The sequence below is a fragment of the Mustela nigripes genome, chromosome 16, assembly GCF_022355385.1.
Source record: "Mustela nigripes isolate SB6536 chromosome 16, MUSNIG.SB6536, whole genome shotgun sequence".
Lineage (NCBI taxonomy): Eukaryota > Metazoa > Chordata > Mammalia > Carnivora > Mustelidae > Mustela > Mustela nigripes.
In genome coordinates this window covers 3706895-3730146 of record NC_081572.1, presented here as the reverse complement: position 1 = coordinate 3730146, position 23252 = coordinate 3706895, and the positions used below count along the sequence as shown (strand labels likewise).

General features: G+C 48.5%; 1 protein-coding gene and 1 long non-coding RNA gene across 10 annotated transcripts in view; one reads left to right on the top strand and one right to left on the bottom strand.

The window, feature by feature from the left end:
- TNRC6C (trinucleotide repeat containing adaptor 6C) overlaps positions 1–23252 on the top strand; it is a 145537-nt gene that overhangs the window by 56146 nt on the left and 66139 nt on the right. For 5 of the 6 annotated variants that reach the window (XM_059379474.1, XM_059379472.1, XM_059379470.1 and 2 more), the window contains one exon: positions 14921–15247. In XM_059379474.1, the coding sequence (XP_059235457.1) occupies positions 14921–15247 (327 nt within the window). Of the gene's footprint in view, positions 1–14920; positions 15248–21659; positions 21751–23252 lie in introns of those variants that run through there. The other variant, XM_059379473.1, reaches the window with a different exon arrangement.
- LOC132003758 (uncharacterized) lies at positions 17466–22621 on the bottom strand. 4 transcript variants are annotated; one of them, XR_009400289.1, is made up of 6 exons: positions 22189–22621; positions 20576–21451; positions 20019–20200; positions 19710–19875; positions 18583–18704; positions 17466–18172 (listed from the first exon to the last, which is right to left on the bottom strand). It is a non-coding gene; the product is annotated as an uncharacterized LOC132003758 (long non-coding RNA). The 4 variants fall into 4 exon arrangements; XR_009400288.1 differs by having other exon boundaries at positions 17466–18704; XR_009400287.1 differs by lacking the exons at positions 17466–18172; positions 18583–18704 and having other exon boundaries at positions 19063–19875; positions 22098–22621.

The following is a 23252-nucleotide window of genomic DNA, read 5'->3' as shown; positions in this document are numbered from 1 at the left end:
CACTTTCAACATACCTACTAAAGATTGCATTAATAAACGAGCTGGCTCAGTGGGTTAAAGCCTCTGCCTTCTGCTCGGGTCATCGAGCCCCACATCAGGCTCTCTGCTCAGCAGGGAGTCTGGTTCTCCTTCTCTCTCTGCCTGTTGCTCTGCCTACTTGTGATCTCTGTCAAATAAATAAATAAAATCTTAAAAAAAAATAAATGAGCTGTTAGTCATATTTTGCTATCTAGAGTTGTCACGTTAGTTCATTAATTAAACAGTTAACAGATATTTATCAGAGATAAGTAAGTTCCCTGTTCTCAAAGAGATGCATTAGTAGGGAGTGTTGGTTATATAAGCAAATGAATGCACTAAAGTGTTCTGAGGGTTGTGATTTATTTATCCCACATCTTCTACCTGAAAAGATTTAACTACATTCACTTGGTCATGTTTCTGTCCACTGTTTTATGTCCCTGTAAGAAAAAATGACCTGTTTTTAAAAATAAGTGAGAAAACTGGGGGAAAGGCAAAAACTGCTTCCGAACGAGATGAATGCACGCTAGGGTTGGCCACATCCCCGGTTGTCCCCAGGTTAGCCATGAAAATGAGACAAGGGGGGTGCCTTATCCCAGCCGTTCTAACCCACCCATGAGGCCAGTAGAATGGAGCACTCCTGAACAGTCTGTCCTACCAAAAAAAGGGAGTTGAAGCTGGAGGGGTGGAGGGCGGGGAGACCAGCTCATCCAGTCCGTCTTAGGACTTTAGATTTGACCTTTTGGACCAGAGGAAGCCACAGGAGATTTTAAGTGAGAGAGTGACTTCATTAGATTATCATGAGATATATTTTAGGAAGATCATGGAACATGCCAGATTGAAGACGAATCAGACAGTCGGGAGAGGGAACTGGATGCAGCCGGTGCAGTTAGACCGCTGCACACTTCACATTCTAGATGACAGCTCCGCGGTGAGGGCGGACAGGAAGGGTCATGTGGTAGAGCCAGCAGAACTTGGGAGACCAACCGGGTTACACATTTGATCCAGCAGATGCTTGCGGAACACCTGTTTGCCTGGCACTGGTCACTGTGGGGAGAAAAAGATTAAACAACAACAACAACGGATGCACTCCGCACCCTCTTGCACACTCTTGCAGCTTCGAGCCTTACCGGGAATGAGCAGAAACCTCAATCAGGACGCCGCGTGTGTCGTCACTGGCTGGGATGGCCACTGTGCAGGAGAAAGAACATGGTCTAATGACAGCATAGAACAAAAGACCTGGAGCCAGGCTGCAGTGAGCAAGGCATCCCCAGTGATGCTGAATCGCACGCGGTCTGACGGGTGAGGAGAAGGCAGCTAGGCCAGGCAGAGTAGAAGACTCGTGGGCTTCCACATTCAGAGGGGACAGCATTCGCAAAGGCTGACTGGCCCATGTGGCATTCTCCAGGAACTAAGCAAAAAAAAAGCTGGCATAGAAGGCGAGTTGTCGGCAAGGGGAGAGTGGTGTCGGTGAGGCTAAGGAAGATGGGGACCCAGCGCACACTGGGCATGTAGAGTTGGAATATTCCTCTTTTTTTTTTCTTTCCTTTTTGAAAGATTTTATTTATTTGACAGAGCAAGAGAGCACAAGCAGGGGAGCAGCGGAGGGAGAAGGAGAAGCAGATGCCCGCCGAGCAGGGAGCCTGACATAGGGCTTGATCCCAGGATCCTGGGATCATGACCGAGCCGAAGGCAGATGCTTAACCATCTGAGCCATCCAGGCGCGCCTGGAATATTCCTTTTAAAAATCAGATTGCAACATGGCTGATTTCCCTTCCCCTCCCCATCCCTCTCGGACTGAATGTTGGCATAGTCTGACTCGGGCTCCCTCTTGTGGCAGGCTCTAGGATCCCGCGCTTTGGAGGACAAACATCCCAGGATTATTGCTGGTCTACGATTTGTACATTTATTGAAGAAAACACACAGTCCTACCACACAGGGCAGTACGCATGCTCTGAGAGAACACATTTCAGATGTGATTCCACTTAAAACTTCTGTGTTTCATGAGATTTAGCATTTGCTGTGTTTCAAGAGCTTGTTCCATTACGGATGGTCGCGCGTGGGAAGAGACGAGGTCAGCCTGGAGGTGAGCAGGGTGAGAAGCTGTGCACTGGGGGTCTCTGTTCACCCTCCGTGTCTGTCCAGTGTGTTGCCTCATTCAGGGAGTATTTCTGGTTAACATTCCGTATGGAGAAGATGATAGAAAAGCCAATATGTATCCGTACTGGGTTTGTTACTTGCCTTTAACATACGCTGTTATCAGAAGTTTCTATTTTGATCTTCTGAATCTGCCAGCTCTTGCTTAAAAGAACTTAGAAATATTTGCCTGTGTGATAAATAGTACATTTTTTTAGAGTAGAAGAATCCAAAGACCAAAACAATGTAATTTTCTAATAAAATGGTTCTTACTGTTAGTAATCATTATTAAAGTAAATTTATTTTAACATTCATATTATCCAGTCTGATGTACTAAGAGTAGCACTTAATTTAATTTCATGCTTTTTAGAGAGGTAACTGTAGTACACTAGAATAGAAAATACCTCTGAACAGCATTCTCTCATTAGCAACAGGCAGTAAGATGATGTAGTTAGCGGTTAATGAGTTTGTGCTCATTTTGAGTTGAGCTCTTGAAGTTGCCATGGTGACAGATCAGCCAGAAGCCGTCAACAGAACACACAGAAGGCCACCGCTTGGTACCCCACCGGGAATGCCAGTAAGCACAGCGGATGGCCCCTCCTGCACATGGCTGTCTTCCCCTCGCCTCTTGTTGCTCTAAGGAGCTTCTTGCCGTGTGGCCTTGCCTGCTGTGTAGGTGGCGGAAGAGATTGTAATCATGAAAATCTTCTTGGAATCACAGATTATTTTAGCCCTGGAAAATAGTTCTCTTTTATATATGTTTAAGTAAATATAAATTTTAAATTTTAAGAAACTCTGAATCTTTGAGTATGTATTCTGAAATTGCTAGGTTTAATGATTTTTCAGTATTTTTCTTATGTCATTGTGTGGTATCTATACAATAGAGAAATTCTGTGTTTTATTATACAAAAACTTATCTGTCTTTGGGCTCATGAGGAAACTATTAAATTCTTACACTATTGTAAGATGCATGCAAATTTCAGAAATAAGACATGTTAAAGTGTCCCTCTAGGTTGGCATTTATCTATAGTTACTTTCAAAATACACCATTGCAGGCCTACAGTTGTCAGTGTGCTTTGGGCTTATTATGGTAGCCCAGGAGATGCTGATGGAGCGCATGTGTAAGGTAGTCCCATTACGGTAAATGTCATTACGAGGAAACCGTTGCTGAATATCTAGGTGATGACCACACACCGTGATGATGTCTATCTAGGTGAGTGAAAGAGCTGAGTATACTACTTGCTAAAAAAGGATCTGTGCTCTTAATCAGAGTTCAGTTGAAGTGTCTAGCTTTTTTTAAGGACAGGGAATTGAGTGCTTATAAAACCATTGCGAGGCCAGAGGGAGGGGGCACACCCTAGGCTGGGCCTCTAGAAATGATTCCTCCCAGAGTCATCCCAAAGAGCTGCTCCCTAGGAAAGAATCAGGAGGCCTCAACTGGCACTGTTGACTTCAAGGGCACAGTGTCACCACTGCATCCCAGTGATCAGGAAGCTGCCATCAGCACTGTCCCTCACTGCCACTAAGACAGTGATTGGGAACTAGGAAGGACCCTGCACAGAAACGCCCACCATTTCCAGAACTGTGCTTACAGCCGGAGCCGGGGTAGCAGAGAGCAGCCAGGTCACTGCCTGCTAGATCACATGGCTACACACATCTGCTTGGGGTCTGCTCCACAACTGGGGCCCCCCTGCAGCTGGGAGCCAGACCCCTGTTGATCATGCCCCTGGTGTGGTGGGGGGCAGGGAGAGACAACTCTGACTGCTGCTCTGGAACATTTTTAAAAACGATGGGATGGATGACTGCTCGTTAACTTTTGTATATAGTGTTTGACACTTTCCAGATGGTGGGAATGTGAGACCCAAATTAAGTGGGGAGGTTGAGGGCCAGACTAGAGATGTAATCCTCCAGTCCTGAGTACAGCTGTCAATATCTGTGCTAAGTTGCCACAGTCGCTTCTGGCAGCCTTTGCCGGCTGGCTCCCCTTCTTCAATTAGGTCGCGAATTGCAGTCCATGTCACGTGACTTTGAGTTTTGCTCCTTAGTCTACAGTCCTTCCCATTGTTCCCAGAGGGGAAGAGGAGTGAGGTGGATTATTAAGATTGGCCAGGACTATTGACCTAACTTCAGTCAGACTCCTAGACCATCCCCTAGGCTTGTCCCTGTACTTCTTGTAAGATCCGGTTTTAGCAAGAACCGTGCTAAGTCAGTTTCACCAGACCCGCCCCCCTGCCCTTCCTGGATGTCTGACCCAGTTCCGCATCCTCCATGGGCCCAGGTGATGCCTGACGCCCTGGCCTGCCTTCAGCCAGAATCCTGCTGGGTCCGTTTAGCCAGAAGCCGCCTCACCCTTGACGTGGCCTCGTAGTGGTTTTCTGCTTGCTGCTCCGCTCCTGTGCTCCCTGGTTTTAAATCCCCGCCTGTCCCTGCTGTGCTCGGGAGTTGAGCCCAGTCTCTCTCCCCTGATGTAAATCCCAGCACCTGGTCCCTATACCCATCAGCCCAGTGAGGGTCCCGGATGGAGCTGCCTCACCATCCTTAACAAGTGTCTTTGCACGGTTTTTCTTTACCATAATAAACACAGTGCACGTAGTATATGCTAGACATTGTTCTGAATAGTTCTTTACGTATTGAACATTCTCTCCCCAAAGAACCTTCTCAGTAAGGTACCCTAACCCCCGTTTTACCCCCCACTTACCCACATCTTACATATGGCACAACTGAGTGACCGAGAGGTTAGAAACTTACCCAGCATCACCAGCCAGGAAGGGCCAGAGCTGAAATTTATTTATTTTTTTTTAAGATTTTATTTATTTATTTGACAGATCACAAGTAGGCAGAGAGGCAGGCAGAGAGAGAGAGAGAGGAGGAAGCAGGCTCCCCGCTGAGCAGAGAACCTGATGCGGGGCTTGATCCCAGGACGCTGGGATCATGACCTGAGCCGAAGGCAGAGGCTTTAACCCACTGAGCCACCCAGGCGCCCCCAGAGCTGAAATTTAAACCCCAAATCCGTACCCATCGCCACTGCACTGTATCTCTAGAGAGGCACACGGGAATGATAAGGCTCGCGTTGCTCCTGGGGAGACTCTTCAGAGCAGCATACAGGCAGGCAGAGGGAAAATGGGGCTTCGGTGGCATCGGTGAAATTCTTCTTAAGCTGGAGATTGGGTACATGAAGGTTTGTTGATTATTTGAACTTTATGCCTTTTCGTACATCTTAAATATTTCCAAATAATTTTTTTTCAAGATTATGTTTATTCAACAGAGAGCACACATGCACAAACAGGAGGAGTGCCAGGCAGAGGGGGAGGGAGGATCAGGGAGCCCGACGCAGGGCTGGATCCCAGAACCCCGGGATCATGACCTGAGCCAAAGGCAGACACTTAACCGACTGAGCCACCCAGGTGCCCTTCCAAATAAATTTTTTTTTTTAAGATTTTTTATTTATTTATTTGACAGAGAGAGAGAGAGAGAGATCACAAGTAGGCAGAGAGGCAGGCAGAGTAAGAGGGAGAGAAGCAGGCTCCCAGCTGAGCAGAGAGCCCGATGCGGGGCTTGATCCCAGGACCCTGAGACCATGACCTGAGCTGAAGGCAGAGGCCTAGTCCACTGAGCCACCCAAGGGCCCCCCAAATAAATTTTTAAAGGAAAGAATGTCTTGGTAGTATGGCTTGGGTAACAAGATGGAAATGTCTTGGTGCACTGGGCACCTGTGCTCCCTGCTCTGTTAAGTCCCTGGTGAGGAAGGGAAGGTGGACCCTGATGGGAACCTAACATCCCAAGGGTTGCCCCCTGGGGATCTGTGGAGTGGAGCAAGGCGGGGGGCTGGTGCTGTGGGCTGGGCTACAGGTGGTTTCCCTGACCTGTGAAGGTGACAAGGGATAAGCACACAGGACCCCTGTCTCTAGAGCTTGCACAGACAAGTTCTTGGTCAAGGTCACCTGCTTGTTGAGTTTAAATAGCAGTGAAAGAGTATGTCAGCTCTCCATGAACTTGTAATCAGAGGAACCTTTCCTGGAGAACTCCCTGAAACCGGAGGCTCCAGACTCCCCTGTGTGCTGCAGCCAAGCAGAAACCCCCGGGGCGGGGGGGGGGGGGGCTCTCCCAGCTATTGGCCACCAGGTGGATTCGGAAACCCTTACAAAGCCTGTGCCTGCCTCTCCCGCCTCAGGCCCAGCCGCTCTCCCTTGATGCCCCAGGCTCCAGCCACACTCCTCGCCAGCAGGAAAGCTGCTCCTCGGGTCAGGACCGTCCCCACAATGCGCCGGTTGGTGGGTGTGAGCTCACGGGCCCGTGCACGAAACCCCGCGCGCGCACACACACGAGTTTAGGTGGCTCGCACACTCCCCTCACCTGGCTGTCGCTTCTCCAGCCCCGTTGTCACTTCCTCACCGGAACTAGCTGCCTGTCATGTTTACCACGACAAGTAGTTGTTATTTCTGGAATCATAATCTCTTACTGGATAATAAACTACAAGGACAGGGAATTGTATGTTTTCCACGGTGTATACCCAGTGTCTGGCACAAAATTGGTGTCCCTTAAATATGACCTGAATAAATATGGAGAGGGGACGTGAGGGTACAGACACACCGGGGAGGGGCCGGGCATGTGAGGCAGAGAAAGCCAGCCCATAGGGATTTGACCCCTGACTCACCATGCCCTGCTTTCCCGGCTTCCCAGAGCACCTAACCGCTGCAGCTCGTGTCTCACTGTGCGGCCTGTTCTTTCCTTCTTGCCCTGCTGAGACGTGGGCTCCGAGGCGGGAGTCTGCCTTTTCTGTTGCCCCCTGCCCAGAACAGCGGCTGGCTCTAGCAATGTCCACGTCATACGTGGAGGGAGCTAGCTGGTACCAGGGTTTCTTTCTTCCTTCCTTCCTTCCTTTCTTTCTTTTTTCTTTAAGAATTTATTTATTTATGACAGAGACAGCGAGAGCAGGAACACAAGCACAGGGGAGCTGGAGAGGGAGAAGCAGGCTCTCTGCTGAGCAGGGAACCCAATGCGGGCGGGGCTCGATCCCAGGACCCTGAGATCATGACCTGAGCCGAAGGCAGAGGCTTAATCCACTGAGCCACCCAGGCGCCCCAGGCCCGTGTCGTAGGAATTTAGAAGCTGTGTGGGCCCTGTTGTGACCAGGCCCTTTGAAAATTGTAACTGAAAGCAGAAAATCATTTTGAAGAAGCCTCAGTTTCTCAGAGGGTGGTTTCGTATCTGCCTTTTCCCCAGCAGGTGTCACTGTTATTTGAAAGGAGAGGGGAGCGTTTTCCTGGGGAGAGGAGAGGTCCAGGAGAGTGCCCCCACACCGAATTATTACGCAGCTGCCCTCTTCGTGTTCTCTAAGGCAGTGACTTGTTGATGGTCCCTAAATAAAATCAAGCTGAAATTCCCACAGCCTGGCTGAGTTCTGCTCTGTTAAAACAGTGATGTGTAGGATAGACTCGTCTGTGAGCCTCGGTTAAGTGAGGCATAGCCTTAGACGCAGGGGAATTTGAGAAGAGCTGCGTCACGATGACTGGGATATCCCACTCTTTCTTTGGGTGGCGAGAGATCAAGAAATTTGTGTCTGAAGAAAGTGGATGGCTGGTCAGAAACTGCCCATTTGGTTTATCTATATTATATGAGCAGATCAAATTTTGAGATACTGCACTTATCAGTGGAGATTATGTGAGTTAGCTGCTAGTTTTCAAAGATCTGAAGAACACGGTTGACACCAGAGAAGCTTTATCGCTGTCTCATAAAAGAGGCCAGAGACACAGTTCGGTAGGGTCAGAATTCTTGGTTCCTTCCAGCTCGTCGCTCTGATGAGTGAGGCTGCTCTTCGCGCTCCTTCAGACTTTTCCTACAAAAGCCCAGATAGCACCTGTTTTAGACTTTTCTGGCCTTGTATGGTCTCTGTCATATATTCCTCATTTTTCTTTCCTGACCTTTCAGAAGTGTGGGAAACCTTTAGTTCACCTGTTCTGACTCCTGCCCTACACAGCTCTCCCCCTTCAGAGGGGAGACTGGTTTGGGATTCTTTGACTCTTAAAATGAGGCTCTAAACGTGACCACGCATCGTGTAATGCAGATAACACTAGGAAAGTGGAATAGTCCATATTCAGATTTCTTAGCATTGGTGCTTTATGTCCAAAGCTGGTTACCTGTTGATCACACTCCGTTATTGTACTTCTACAGAACAGTGACTGATAGCATTCATTTACTATAGGAGACTTCTTCATTTCTGGAGCACAGACTCCTTTTTCTCTAAATATTTTGAAGAAAAACAGCCCTGTGTTTGTCCTCCCTTCTTTTTGAAAAGATAACAGTGGTGTAGTGGCAGCAGGCTGGCTCTCGGAGACGAGGCTGCTGGTGGGTCTTGGTCAGCTCGCCTGGGCCCAGGTGTCTGTGCAGAGCAGGGCGGCACAGGGCGATTTCCTTGCTGGTTGTTTCCATCAGGTTTTGAGTTTAGGCAGGTTTTCTACATTTCCGTTCTTTGAGAAGGCTGGGTGACAGACGGCAGTACTTGACTCTGATGCTAGTTGGCCTCCAGTGTTAGCTACTACAGAAGGGGAGGGATTCTCATGGTGAGGGTAGGTGGGACTCTGTAGCGCAGTGATCACGCTCTGCCCTAGTCTGTCCTCCCTGCTCCTCCTCCTCCTCCTCGTCCTCCTTTTTTTGTTTCAGCCGCTGCTTTTGAACTTCGTAGTACACGAACCAGTTGCGTTCATATTCTGGGCTTTTAAGAAGCAACGGCTAGGTCTTGAGTAAGACCTTTGGGCCAGATATGTTAAAATGTGTAATAAAGTGAAATGATATGCTGATCACCTATTTTTATTTTTCAAGAAAAGATTATATTTATTTAGAGAGAGTGTGAGCTGGGGGAGGGGCAGGGGAAAGAAAGAATCACAAGCAGACTCCACGCTGAGCGCAGAGACCAACTTGGGGTTCAGTCCCATGACCCCAAGATCATGACCCAAGCCAAAATCAAGAGTCGGAACTTAGCTGACTGAGCCACCCTGGTGCCCCCATACTAATCACATATATTTTTTATTTTTTTATTTTTTAAATCACTTTTAAATCATTTTTAAATCACTTTTTAAATCATTTTTATTTTTTAAATAAGCTCAGTGGTGGTATTTCCCAGACAGGTGTACTTCTGCCCTGCTCTCCGTTCCATTTGCAAAGTTGTAATGGAAAGTTGCTATTGTGAAAGAAACAGCAAGTTTGCTTTAATTAATAGATTTGGAGGGTTTTTTTTTAAGTAAAGTATATAATTAGTGTTCTGTTAGTTTCAGGTGTGCAGTATCTGATTGAGCAATTCCATACCTTACTCGGTGCTCATCATGCCAAGTGTACTTAGTCCCTTTTACCTGTCTCACCCGTCGCCCACCCTTTCCCCCCCGGGAACCTCCAGTTTGTGTTCTGTGTGTAAGAGTCTGGTTTTTTATTTATCTCTTTTTTTTCCCTTTGCTCAATTATTTTGTTTCTTTTTTATTTTTTTTAAGATTTTATTTATTTATTTGACCGACAGAGATCACAAGCAGGCAGAGAGGCAGGCAGAGAGAGAGGAGGAAGCAGACTCCCCACCGAGCAGAGAGCCAACGCGGGGCTCGATCCCAGGACCCTGGGATCAGGGCCTGAGCCACCCAGGCGCCCCCCCATTTATTTTGTTTCTTAAATTCCATATGAGAGTGAAATCATGTAGTATTTGTTTTTTTCTGACTCTTACACTGGTGGGGGTGGTGCGTGGGGGTGTGTGTGCCACATCTTCTTTATCTGTTCATTTATCATTGAACACTTGGGGTGCTTCCTTGTCTCGGCTATTGTAAATAATGCTGCAGTAAACGTAAGGGTTCATATTATCTTTTCAAGGCAGTGCTTTCATTTTCTTTGGGTAAATCCAGTAGTGGAATTACTGGATCATGTGGTCATTCTATTTTTACTTTATTTATTTATTATTTTAGAGAGAGGGAGAAGGGGTGTGGAGAGAGAATCTTAAGCAGGCTCTGTGCCCAGTGCAGAATCCGACGCGGCGCTCAATCTCACCACCCCGAGATCATGACCTAAAATCAGAGTCTGGCGCTGAACTGGCTGAACTACCCAAGTGCCCCTAGTTTTAATCTTTTTTAGGAACATCCATACTCTTCCACAGCGGCTGCACCAGTTTGCGTTCCCACCAACTTCATAGCCATTGTTTTTAGAGCAGTTTTTGGTTTATGGAAAGTCTGAGCAGGAAGTATAGAGTTCCCACAGTGCTTCCTCTCCCGACCCCTAACGCATCCTCAGCTTCTCCTCTTACCAACTTTGGCCTTGGCGTGGGGCTTTTGTTGAATCAATGAACCAGTATTGGTACATTATTATTAACCGAAGTCCACTGTTTACATGCGAGTTAACTTAGTGTTATACGGTTCTAAGGAGTTTGACAGATGCTGGTATCCTATATCTGCATTAAAGTATCATAGCGGTTTACCGCCCTGAACGCCCTCTGTGCTCTGCCTCTGCCTCCCTCCCCCCACCCCACGCCCTTGTCAGCTACTGAGAGTTTTACTGTCTCCGTAGTTCTGCCTTTTCCGCAGTGTTCTGTAGTAGGAATCATGGACTATGAAGCCTTTTCATACTGGCTTCTTTGACTTAGCAGTATGCATGTGAGATTCCTTCATTTCTGGTTAGGTCTTGATAGCGCTTTTTTTTTAAACGTAATTCTCCATTGTATGGATGTACCAGTTCCTTTACCCATCACCTAGAGAAGGACATCTCGGTGGCTTCCCATTTTGGACAACTAGAAACAAAACTGCTCTAAACATTCCTGTGAAGGTTTGTGTGGATAGAAATCTTCAACTCATTGGGGTAAATATTTAGGAATTTCTGCTGTTTTAATTAGCTGTAGGCCAATGTGAGAAAAAAATATATACTTGAAAGTCTCTATGTTTAAAAATCAACCTGTAGGGGTGCCTGGGTGGTTCAGTGGGTTAAGCCTTTGCCTTCGGCTCAGGTCATGATCTCAGGGTCCTGGCATCGAGCCCCGCTTCAGGCTCCTAAGTCAGCGGGGAGCCTGCTTCCCCCTCTCTCTGCCTGCCTCTCTACCTACTTGTGATCTCTCTCTCTCTCTCTCTGTGTCAAATAAATAAAATCTTTTAAAAAATTTTTTTTTAATTTTAAAAAATCAACCTATAATAGGTTTTATAGCTTTTTTTTTTTAAAGGAAAGCTAGAACGGATGTTCATTTCCTGTGCCTTTGAGTTAAAGGTGAATAACCATCAAATCTAAGTAAATCATAAAAAATGTGCCACGTCTGTAGCCAGGCCAAGGAAACAGAGCAGAGAGAGGCAGAACATGTAGGAGGCACTCGGTGTGCTGGGAAGGGCCAGCCGTCCCAGAGCTAAAACCACGTGCCATATCCTTTATTCTTCCCTTCGAAAATCATAGGCATTCGGAGCTGGAAGGAACCTCCGGGAGTCAGCAGTCTCAGCCTTTCATTTCCCGATGAGGAGATCGAGCTGCAGGGAAACCTCTGGACTGGCGCCGTGCACGTGATCAGTGGCCGCTGGCCTGGAAGTCAGGCCCTCGGTTTTCCAGTCTAGTATTTTTTCTGCTTTTCCAGTTACTTTCTTTATATTTTGCTATTTCTGCATTTCGCTTTAACTTCAGAATGTGTGTTTGAGAAAAAGTCAAGCCCTTGGATGTTTGTTGAGCGCTTACTGTGGGCCAGGCACTATGGTGACGTCCACTGCGGCCTCACGGGGCGACGACCGCCTAGAAAGCGGTGTGCAGTGCTGAGTGCCGGCGTGGGTGCAGGGCGGCGGGAAGGGCGGGAAGGTGGGGGAGCCGGCGGGGGGTGCTGAGGGGAAGTGACATTTAATCTGATAATTTAAAGAATGGCTAGGAATCCCCATGTTTTACTGAATCTGATACATTATCAATTATGCCTCATTTCATGTACCACTTAGAACAAATACTGCCAGTTAACCTGATACATACGCCATTAATTATAAGATCTCTCAACTTCAGGAGTATTAACATGTCAGAGCTGTGTATGAGACCTGATGAGGCGCGGCGGGTGGATAGAAGAGGGGAGCAGCGGTCCCTGAGGAGAGCGCGGGCGTGGCAGGGTCTAGAAAAGTAGGGCGGGAGGAAGCCAAAGGGGCGGTGAGGACGCCGGAGAGGCGGAGAGGCGCTTACAACAGGCCCTTTAAGAAGTTCGACAGGAGGAGCGGCAGCAAATCAGGAGGTAGCTGCAGGGGGATTCCTGGTCACGGAGGGCAGTAGTTGTTGCTGTCTTTGAAGGAAGTGGAGATTGTGCGTGTCAGCCACACAACCCCCCGGCAAGTTAGAAGTTGCAGATGTGCTTACGTCCGCTCTCCACAGAAGCCCAAGTGGCTAGGTTGTCTTGCATGCTTGTGTTTATAAAACAAAGAAATAATGGAAGCCTCACTCTCAAGCTTTGGGCCTTTGTTTCGGCTCTGGAGAGTGTCACGGGCTGAAGACCCAGGGCACGCACAGTCCCCGAGATGGAGTCCCCGGAGCGCAGCAGCTTGCACTTCCTCCCCGAAGCCCTTGATTGTGAGCTGTACCGTCTTCATACACCACGAGAAAACACTGCCAGCCGACTGGCGTGTCATCGACCGTAGGACACATCCTATGCAAATGCGATTAACTTATGAAGAAATGGAAGTCTTAGAACTGGTAAAATACAGCATTCACCACAGATCGGAGTTAACAAGCATGGTTCAGAGAACGGTTTGATGCTGATGTATTTGGAGGGGCAGAAACTTGAAGGTTTTGCCTAATGGCTTTTATTCCTTCTGGAAAGTAAAGTTATAGTTCCTCTTCTGAGGAGGAGGAAATAAAGGCATTAGCGGCTCCAGAGTGGACGTCTTTGAGTGACTCGTTGACAGCAGTGGAACCCAGCAGGCCCAGGAAATGGTAGAATGGCCAGGAAGCACTGAGCGTGTCCTGTGTTAGGGACACAAACTCACAGTGACGGCAGACTACAAGTCTGTGATCTGAGTCAGGAGTAGAGAGAATACACAGTGGCTTCATCTAGGGTTAAGGGTTTGCTGGACAGGGCGACAGAAGAACAGTGGGCTGAGGCCTTGTAGACACGGTCTGTGAGATAGTACAGGGCCACAGGGGCATGGCAGAGCCCATGCTGGCGGACGAGAAACTCAGGCCATGTGAAAAGGGTAATGTCAAGGCCAGCAGTAGCATTTTGTGTTCCCCCAGGAGGGACTGGAAGTACTTATATAATGTTAGTTACACTTTTTTAAATAAAGATGTTACTTATTTATTTGACTTATGTATTTATTTGGCATTTATTTTATATTATTTATTTGACACAGATTTTATTTATTTATTAATCACAAGCAGGCAGAGAGGCAGGCAGAGAGAGAGGAGGAAGCAGCTTCCTGCTGAGCAGAGAGCCTGACGTGGGGCTCTATCCCAGGACCCTGAGATCAGGAGCCGCTGAGCCACCCAGGCGCCCCGCTGTTACTTAACACTTTTAAGATAGATACACTCATTTTGTGTAAAGACATTTACAAATTAAGTAGAAAAAAACCTTTTTTTCCCCAAACAAGGCAGGGGCACTTGGGTGGCACAGTTGACCGAGCATTCAGCTCTTGATTTTGGCTCGGGTCGTGACCTCAGGGTTGTGAGATCAAGCCCCACATTGAGCTCCACACTCAGTGTGGAGTCTGTCTGAGATTCTCTCTCCCGCCCCCCTGCCACCTCAAATAAATAAATCATTCTTTGGGGGGCACCTGGGTGGTTCAATTGGTTAAGCATCTGCCTTTGGCTCAGTCATGATCCTGGGGTCCTGGGACTGAGCCCTGCATCGGGCTTGCTGCTCAGCAGAGTCTGCTTCTTTCTCTCCCTCTGACAAGCCCCCCCCACCCACTCATGTGCTATCTCTCTCTCAAATAAATAAAATCCTTAAAAAAAAAAAAAAAAAAAAAGGTTAATGTAATGTCCTGGATATTCATGTTTCAAATTCAAGATGAGAACGGCTTTTGAGGCTCAAATTCTTTGCATTTCATGTGTCTGGGCTCCCTTGTGAATGCAGGGTCACTCATCTTTGCATTTGGCGTGCTTATTAGTAGTAACACAACACTCTCAGGCCTGCTCTTCCGCTCTGCTGCTCCCTCTTGCTGCTTAATTACTGTGGAACTCTTGTTTATGCGACACTCAGATGGCAGTTTGGCTCTCTAGTTAGTGAGCATCATACGCAAGTTCGCCCGTCTGTATTCTTTGCCAGCGAGAGTGTGAGGGCGTGTGCTGGTCCTGATGATAGCGGCAGCACCAGTGCTGTGCTCGGGGGGGTGGGGGCATGTGCGTATTTGTGTATGTGTTGTCCTCAGAATTAAAATAGAATACATGTATAAGTGAATGAGCATCTAAGATCCTGTCATTTGAGAAAACACTGGCCAAGAGCCGTGGTTCTCAAAGTGTGCTTCAGGGACTGCCAGCATCAGATCCGGCACCTTGGGAACTTATTGGGTCAAGTCTGATGCAAGCTGAAGTGTAAACCTCTGCGAACTGCTCTAGACTCACCGAGTCACCCATTCTACAGAGCAGGGGACTGCGGCCCAAAACCCGCTGCTCAGAATTGCACTCAGTTTCTAAGAAAACTGGCTCTCAAACCTGAACCTCTGGACTTTAGTCCGTTTCTGTTTTCAGAGCACTGTGTTATCATTTCTTTCTCGGTTTTTTGTTTTTGTTTTGTTTTCTTTGGTTTGTTTTGGGTTTTAAGGAGCGTTCCTAAAGTTTTGGGTTCTTGTTGTTTCATTCCTTATAGTGCCAGAACCTACTAAGACCTGTTCAAGCCAGCCCCAACCTGCCGGTACCAGTACCAGCACTTGCACCAGCACTCTGTCCAGCAGCAGCAATGGCAAACGTGCGCCTGCCAGCAGCCAGCAGCCAGCTGCCTCCCGTTACCTGCCTCGCGAGGTGCCTCCACGCTTCCGCCAGCAAGAACAGAAGCAGCTGTTAAAGAGAGGGCAGCCGCTGCCCACGGGGGCTCTGACCGGTGTGAGCCCGACCCAGGGGGCTGGGCCCACAGGGGTAAGCCCTCCTCCCCTCCCCGGAGCCGGAGCACAGCAGCACCCCAGTAAGCTCCAACCAGGTAAAAACACATAAATGAGGGAGTGGTTCTTTTTATCTGACAGGTGGCATGCTGTTTTCGACTTTGCTCTCCAGTGATACAGACAGACATATTGTGGTCCATATTCATTATATGCATCTAATGGAGTGAACTAGCTAGCTAGATGGTGGATAGATTCATTTCAGTTGATTTTTTTTAAAGATTTTATTTATTTATTAGAGAGAGAGCATAAGCAGGGGGAGGGGCCGAAGGAGAGGTAAAAGTAGGCTCCCCACTGAGCAGGGAGCCCAAGTCCTGGGACTCGATCCCAGGACTCCCAAGATCATGACCTGAGACAAAGGCAGATGCTTAACTGACTGAGCCACCCAGGTGCCCCCAGTTGAATTGTAAAGTTCAATTCTGTTTCCTCCTCATTGTGTATGTTGTTTCTCATCTATTCTCCACTGGCATGAGCTCCTTCAGCGAAGTCTGGTTCTTACCTGAAACTAGAGGTCTGCACAAGAGCACATGTGCATCTGTCAGGGCAGTTGCTGTAGAGCCCTGCGGCGGGAACGCTAAACCTTCCTGTCCGTTTCCGAGGTCGGCCCGTGACTGGGCCTGCGCGCTCTCGGGGAGGTCACAGCGTTTGAGTGGGAGTGGGTGCTGAGTCACTGTGACTTGTTCAAACACACGGACCCAAGCCTGCCGGATCTCCTGCTCAGCCCCTGCGTGGCTGGGCTTCTGATCTGCCTGCTTTTTGCTGGCCGCCTGGCCCACAGTCGGACTCTGGCTTTCTCTTGTCTCCCGAGAGAAATGACCACTTCTACGTTGACTTTCCAGCTTCTGGCCTGCTGACAGCCGTCCTCAACCCCTCCCCTCTTCCCATCGGCTTGACCTTACTGATGGACTCATACTCTAAAGAATTTCTTTACCAAAGTGTTAGAGAACGTTTTGATAGGGAGCAAAATACATGTATTCAACAGCTGTGTTCTCTGTTATTTTCTTAAATCGTTCCATTTTGAATGATTTTACGATCAGTATTGGTGGCTAGCTTGGACACCGTATTTGCTGATGGCAGTGAGACTCAGGCCTAGAACTAGAGAAGCAAGGAGGCTTCTTACATTAGATTGGGATCGAAAAGAAACCTGCCAATATCAAGAAAATATTGATATTTTGTTTCATGTGCTGCTTTCTAACATGGAGAATAATGCCAGAGGATTAATAGCAAGCAGTATTTCTCAAAACTCTGACTTTGCTATATATTTGAAACAAATATTTTTAGACACCTTGGCCATGTTTCTTCAAATAGTCTCGACTCTGATCTGCTAAATTCCTGGTACAAGGGTTGTAGGTCATTGGTTGTCAGCAAAAAGCAAAGAAGGGGGCGCCTGGGTGGCTCAGTGGGTTAAAGCCTCTGCCTTCGGCTCAGGTCATGATCCCGGGGTCCTGGGATCGAGCCCCTCATCGGGCTTTCCGCTCAGCGAGGAGACTGCTTCCCTTCCTCTCTCTCTGCCTACCTCTCTGCCTCCCTGTGATCTGTCTGTCAAATAAATAAGTAAAATCTTTAAAAAAATAAATAAAGCAAGGAAGAAAAAGAAATTATCGAATATAATCATTGACCAAGAATATGGTCTTGTCTGCTTCACCATATCAAACACAGTTACTTTCTACACTGAAACATGGTCCTCAGGAAAATCTTAACACAGACAACAAACAGTATGCAGTCATCCCTAAATAGCTTGGTGTTTTAATTTCAGATGCTTATTTTGAAAAACTGGAAAAGAACTATAACAACCCCGTTTTTTTCAGGCCTTATCTCATTGTTACATGATGAGTTGGCAGGACCACATCAGGGTTCCCATCAAATGCTGTTGGTGCAAGACATTATCAGGACATTCTTAGAGAAGTAGAAAATAAGGAATTGCTTCAAATTTGGGGATTGAAAATAATATTCTTTATTATAATATTTGCCTCTGTAAATATCCTCTGGAAAGCTATTTCTAGTTTATCATAGTTTAAAATATATATGGGGGGGGGGAGACTAAATCAGCATTTTCTATATAAACATCTCAGAAAATGGAATGAATCTGTATTATCTTAATAAAATAAATGATTGATTTTTGGCTCCCAAACAAAAGTCTTCATTTTATACCAGGTTCATCTCTTTCCCAGCAGTTGCTGATATCATGGCCAGACGAGCCTTTCTAACTGATTCAGGTCCTCTTGAAACCTGTCCTGCCTCCCTGTTCCTGCTGCCAAAGTCTCATTTTCAGTGATTGACTCAGAAATTAAAGGGCAGAGACCTTAACGGTTAGAGGTCCTGAGAGGTTCAGACCTCTGATTTTGGATGAGAGTGAAGTCCTAGCTGGGGGTTTGACCAGTGCTGTAGCAGCCAGGACTGCCCCGCCCCCCGCCCCCAGGGCAGAGCTCCTTACAGCCCACTGGTCTGCTCATACCCTAGGAAAGTGCGACACTTTCTTTATAGGGTACTTTCAAAGTAATTAAGAGCTGATACGCTTACAGTTGATCAGCAAACAACGTAGGCTGCACAGTGCGCACTGAAGGGGACAATGGGTCTGTAGCCCGAGCATCTTCCTGCAGGAGGACCAGAGAGTGGAAGTGCGGAAGGGACTTCGTGGGGTGGGGCCCGGTGACTGGGACAGAGTGGAAGGGGGAGCCCACCAGGGGCGTGCATGTCCTGGGACAGATGACACTGCGCCTAGCGTATCTGTGACGTGGCAAGGAAACGGCGCTGGCGGAATGGAAAGTAGGCCGAGCGGAACAGAAGGGAAGACGCTGACTAGGCGAGGCTGCTCTGACGGCCGGGCGCGGAAAGCGAGACTTTGCGCCACAGGAACTAGGAAGGCAAGACAGATTTCAAGAGAACCTGAACGTCCCCCACCAACAGCATCTGATGGGAACCCTGATGTGGTCCTGCCGACTCGTCATGTAACAGTGGGATGAGTCCTGGAAAAAGCAGGGTTGTTACAGCTCTTCCTGTTTCAGTATGTGCGCGCGCGCACACACCCACACACACCCACACACACACACACACCCCGTAAAGGTTTAGTTTGATTGGCAAAGAGTAAAGAAGGTTAAATATGCCTGGAAGGAATCAGTGGACTTTGAAGCACCTTCGTCATAGCTTTGAGAAGTTGTGTAGTACAAACCTGCTGAAATTAAGGAGCATCCTGGTTCCCCTCATCTGAGGGCTGGGCTGCCTTACTGCCTCCTCCCTCTGCAGGAGACTGTCACAGGGTTTGCGAGAGTAAGGGAAAGCAATCTGGTCCACCCCGTATACGGAAAGCACTCACCAGGGAACAGTGGAGGTGTAGAAACAGGAATGTGTGTAAAAGAATTGAAAACTGAAGTCATACTCGTTTTAGCCCAGCGAGCGTAGATCCATTTTCTCTCCTGTGACATAAGGTAGTGGTAGAGTGCGGAGAGGGACCCAGCCTGTCACTCCTGTGCTCCTCCTTTCCTTTAGGTCCCACATGCTCTGGGAAAGGGTGTGAAGTCAGTAGATCAGTCTGGCTCTTGTTAAATTTTGTTGTGATTCACCTTGTAATTTACAGTAATCTGTCAAACTTGTTCATATGGGAACATCACAGTGCCAGTTTTTGCCAGTTTTTGATAAGCCGATACACAAGCTTAATACTTTCGCACTGTTTTTGCTCTGGTGACTCCATCAGAATGCCTAGGCGGCAGCTGCACACCTCTGACGGAGGAGAGGCTAACCTGCCAGAACCGTGTTGTCTCTCTTTTTTTTTTTTTAAGTTTTTTTTTTTTTTTTTAAGATTTTATTTATTTGATAGACAGAGATCACAAGCAGGCAGAGAGGCAGACAGAGAGAGAGGAGGAAGCTGGCTCCCTGCTGAGCAGAGAGCCCAATGCGGAGCTCAATGCCAGGATCCTGGGATCATAACCTGAGCCGAAGGCAGAGGCTTTAACCCACTGAGCCACCCATGTGCCCCAAAGACCTTATTTATTTATTTGATAGCACGAGAGTGGGGAGGCTCAGAGGGAGAAGCAGACTCCCTGCTGAGCAGGGAGCCCGATGCACGACTCGATCCCGGGCCTCCAGGATCATGACCTGAGCTGAAGGCAGTCACCCAGCCAGTTGAGGCACCCAGGCACCCCCGTGTTGTCTCTTCAAGCATATCTGCATTAAGTCACTGGGCAAAATGTTTATTGAATGCCTACCAAGTATAGGGATAATAGGATAATAGTCATGCCGAAGAGGGCTGGGGGGCCACTAAAAGATAACTGTGGGGGGCCACATGCCCCTTAACCCAGACCGAGGACAGGGGATGGTCCAGGAAGGCTTTCCCGTGGAGGCGACCTGAGCTGAGTTTTGGATTAGCTGTGAAAGGCAGGTGATGGAGGAGCCTGCGAGGGTGGTGAAGGTGGTTTGGTGTGGCCGGGGGCACAGGAGGAGGAGGTGGGCTGGGAAGGGCGCTGTTTGTATGACTCAGTGAAGCAATAAAGTAGCACAAAAACTTACTGGAGCGAGAGTAAACCGATAAATTGATGAGATAGGATGCACTGGAGGGACCTGGGAAAATGCGCGCACACACGCACATGCACCTGCCCAGGCTTAGGTTAGCACGGCCCGGCCTCCCGAACTGCTGGGCACGCGGTGGCTTCTGTCAACACTGTGCTAGAAGACCCTACACGAGACAAACATGGGAACTGTCGGAGGTGACGCAGACCATCTCCAGATCCTAAAGCTACTAAACTGGTTGAGAGCTAGTATTATTTGTGACCAGGGGAAAACTAAAATGAAAACGAGAGATCACCGGTTTTCACTTACCAGACGGCCCTGCTTGACAGTCTGTTGAAATAGCAGCGGGACCTTGGACTGAGTGTTTTCCGTGTTTTGGGCCCAGGTGCTTCACAGCAAGACCCCAGAATGAACACTCTGCCAGACTGCTGAGGGCCTGGGAAGGGGCAGCTCCCAATTTGTTACAGGTGGGGAGGTAACCAGTCCGGCCGCTGGGGAGGGCAGTGGGTAGAATTTATAAAAAATTTTAGGTGGTCCCATCTCCTGGCCCAGGTATTCTTTTTATTTTATTTATTTTGAAGTAGGCTCCATACCTGGCATGGAGCCCCACGCTGGGCTTGAACTCACAACCCTAAGATCAAAACCTGAGCTGAGATCAAGAGTCACAGGGTTGACCGGCTGAGTCACCCCGGCACCCCTCCTGACCCAGCTGTTCTAGCTGGGAGTACTTCTCTTTCCCCACCCACACCCTGTTGCTCCGCAGTATCGCTTGCTCTGTGGCATGAACTGGCGGTAGGTGCATTGAGAATGTCAAGTGTCTGCTGTCGTCTCTCCGGATCACTTACAAACGGAGGAACGTTACTAACCTCGCCGTGACTGACATCGTGCTTTGCCATACGGAGCTGGAGCAGGATCTGTGGTTGGGAGCCGGTGGAACTAGTGCTGGGTCTCAGGTCTTCCCTCACTGGCAGTGATGACATTTGCACGAGTTGTCAGGGGTGGAGGGGGCTCCTGCAGAATGAGGCGGAGAGGACAGGGTTCCGCCCAGTCCCAGTCCAGGTTCCGTATTTATTTGTCTTGAAGTAAAACCCTGGCCTCCTAAAAATAAAAAAATAAAAAAAAAAATGGATTTTTTAATTCATGTATGCATTTGGAAGGGAGCTCATTTAGCCAACTGGCAGACGCAGCTGGTAAGATAAGTGGTGGTGTATCGATGCAGTGTCACACAACTCAGGTTCCAGAAAAATGTCATTTTGTCATGTGGTTTTCTAGGCAGACTATGTTCTTGCAAGTCTGCTGCATAGCTCTAGCTCCAAACACTTGAGAGCTTTTATCTTAAAAAAAAAAAAAAAACAGACCAAACCTCTTTTTCATTGTGCTGAAGGCAGAACAATGTATTGTTTTGGTGGCGGCTTCGAACATTTATAAACAGAGGCTTTGCTTCACATGCAGTAGCGTGGTGTTTGCTACTTAGATCTTTTTTAGATAGAGGCAGGAAAGTAATTAAGAAGTTGGACACTTGCCAGTTTACATATGGGGCTCGTTTAGAATATTATCGCCAGTGTTGGTGTGCCAAATTGCAGGGTTGTTTAGGAAAAGCAAGAAGGAAGGAGGAATGCGCATCAAAGGCGGAGTGTGGAAGAGCGGCCGCTGTGTGCATGCGGCCGGGCACTGCGTTCTTCTTCTTCCGGCTGACTTTCAGGACAGCAGAAGAGGGGCCCTGGTGCTCCGTGCAGCTGGTCCTCAAGTGCAAACGTTGGTGACAGTCGAAAGAATTTAAAGAGGAAGAAAGATCGGTTTAGTGTCAGCTGCAATTAGATAATCAGAGCTTCCAGATCCCCTCTGTGGGCGCCTCCCCCTCGCCGAAGGGGATGAATCGGACACCTCCCCGAGCGGAAAGGGCACGGCTGGCCCCTGCCCCGCGGGCGCCCGCAGGTTGCCGGCCCGGCCGGCGGGGGAGTCCGCTGGCGGCGCCCCAGCGGGAGGCTCCTGCGGCGCGCGGCCGACATGGTGGAGCTGCGCGTCCCGCCCGGCTCGCCAGGTAGCGTCTTCCGCGGCCTCGGGCGGCCCCTGCCCCCGCAGATACCCCACCCCCGGCGGCTAGAGCAGGAGAGGGAGCGCGGCGGCCGCGGCCGCGGCGGGGGCTGGGGCTGGGGCTCCGCGGCCGGGCCCCTGGCCGTGGCTCCGCCTGGCTAAAATGGCGTCTTGGAAAGGAGCGGCCGGCCGGCGCGGGGCGGCCCCTCCGTCGCCGCTGCGGCGACCATGGCCGCGACCGGGATGGTGACCGCCGCCCTCCCTCGCCTCCGGAGCTCCCGGCGCGCCCTCCCCAAGCGCCAAGCGGGCGCCTTCTGCCCCTGGGTGCTGGGGCACTGCTGATAGGCCCCTAACCTGGAGGAAGCAAGCTCGGCCCCTGCTGCGTTGCAGAGAGCACAGGCCCCGATTCGGAGTCTGTGCGCCCTGAGTATTGTTTCCAGCAAACCTTTACTCCGGCCGGTGTTCAGAATTCCTTGCGGTTGTGGAGGTTGACAGATGAAATGTCTAGAGTCTGTCCCGCCTTGCAGTTCTGAATTCAAAGCGCTTTCTCCGCCAGGTTCTCGCACACGTGAAACGCAGTGGAAGGGGAGGCATCTTTGCTTCTCAGAAGCTGGAAACAATTGTTAACATTCATCCCGCTTCTTGAAAGAAGTGGCAGGAAACTTGTGTTATTGCTTAGCGTTAGGAGACGCATCTCAACTAGGGGAAAGTATTTGGAACCACTTTGTATAACGTATGCTTTGCTGTTTCATCATTTCAGTCCAGGGCTGGTGGGTGCAAACAATGAGCTCCGCGCTCGGGTTGTTGTTGGTGCTAATTCAGCATCCTGCACAGTTCCAGCAAGCCCTGTCCGCAAGTCCCTGTCAGACGAATTTGATACCTCGTTAAAATTTTGCCTACTCCAGCTTCTGGAAGCTCTTTGTTGTTAAATACTTTTCCTTGAGATTTTAATCTTTATATGGCAACATTTTGGAACTTGAAAAAAAAAACTTTTCTCTTTAAATCATGCTATTGTGTAATCCTTTTTGAATTAATCACTTAAGACAGTTATGTTACTTAGATTTTTATAGAGATACGTGTTTTTAGAATGTGTAGACCATTTAAGTAGCAGAAGAAAAGAGAATTTAACATAATACACAAACCTCATTACTTTTTTCTTTTCAAGGCTTTTTTTTGCGGGGGGGATCATTTTGGTAGTAGAATGGCGGAGCAGAAGGAGCACTAGACGCAGCTTTCAGTCCAGTCCTTACTGTTTATTAGTTATTAACACCTTTTCTGAGTTTGACGTCGCTGAGCCTCTGTTTCCCCATCTGTAAAATGGACATAATTTTGTTAGAGTTCAGTTGATGCATTGTGGTGGAGATACTTCAGGATTTCAAAGTGTCGTGTCACGTCTGATAGACAGGACAGCCCCGTTTTATAAACTCTCCCGGACTTGTTGCGTATTACCAGTATGGGTTTTAGCCTTTCAGAGCTCCTGGGTTGTGCAGGAGAATCTAGAGCAGTTGT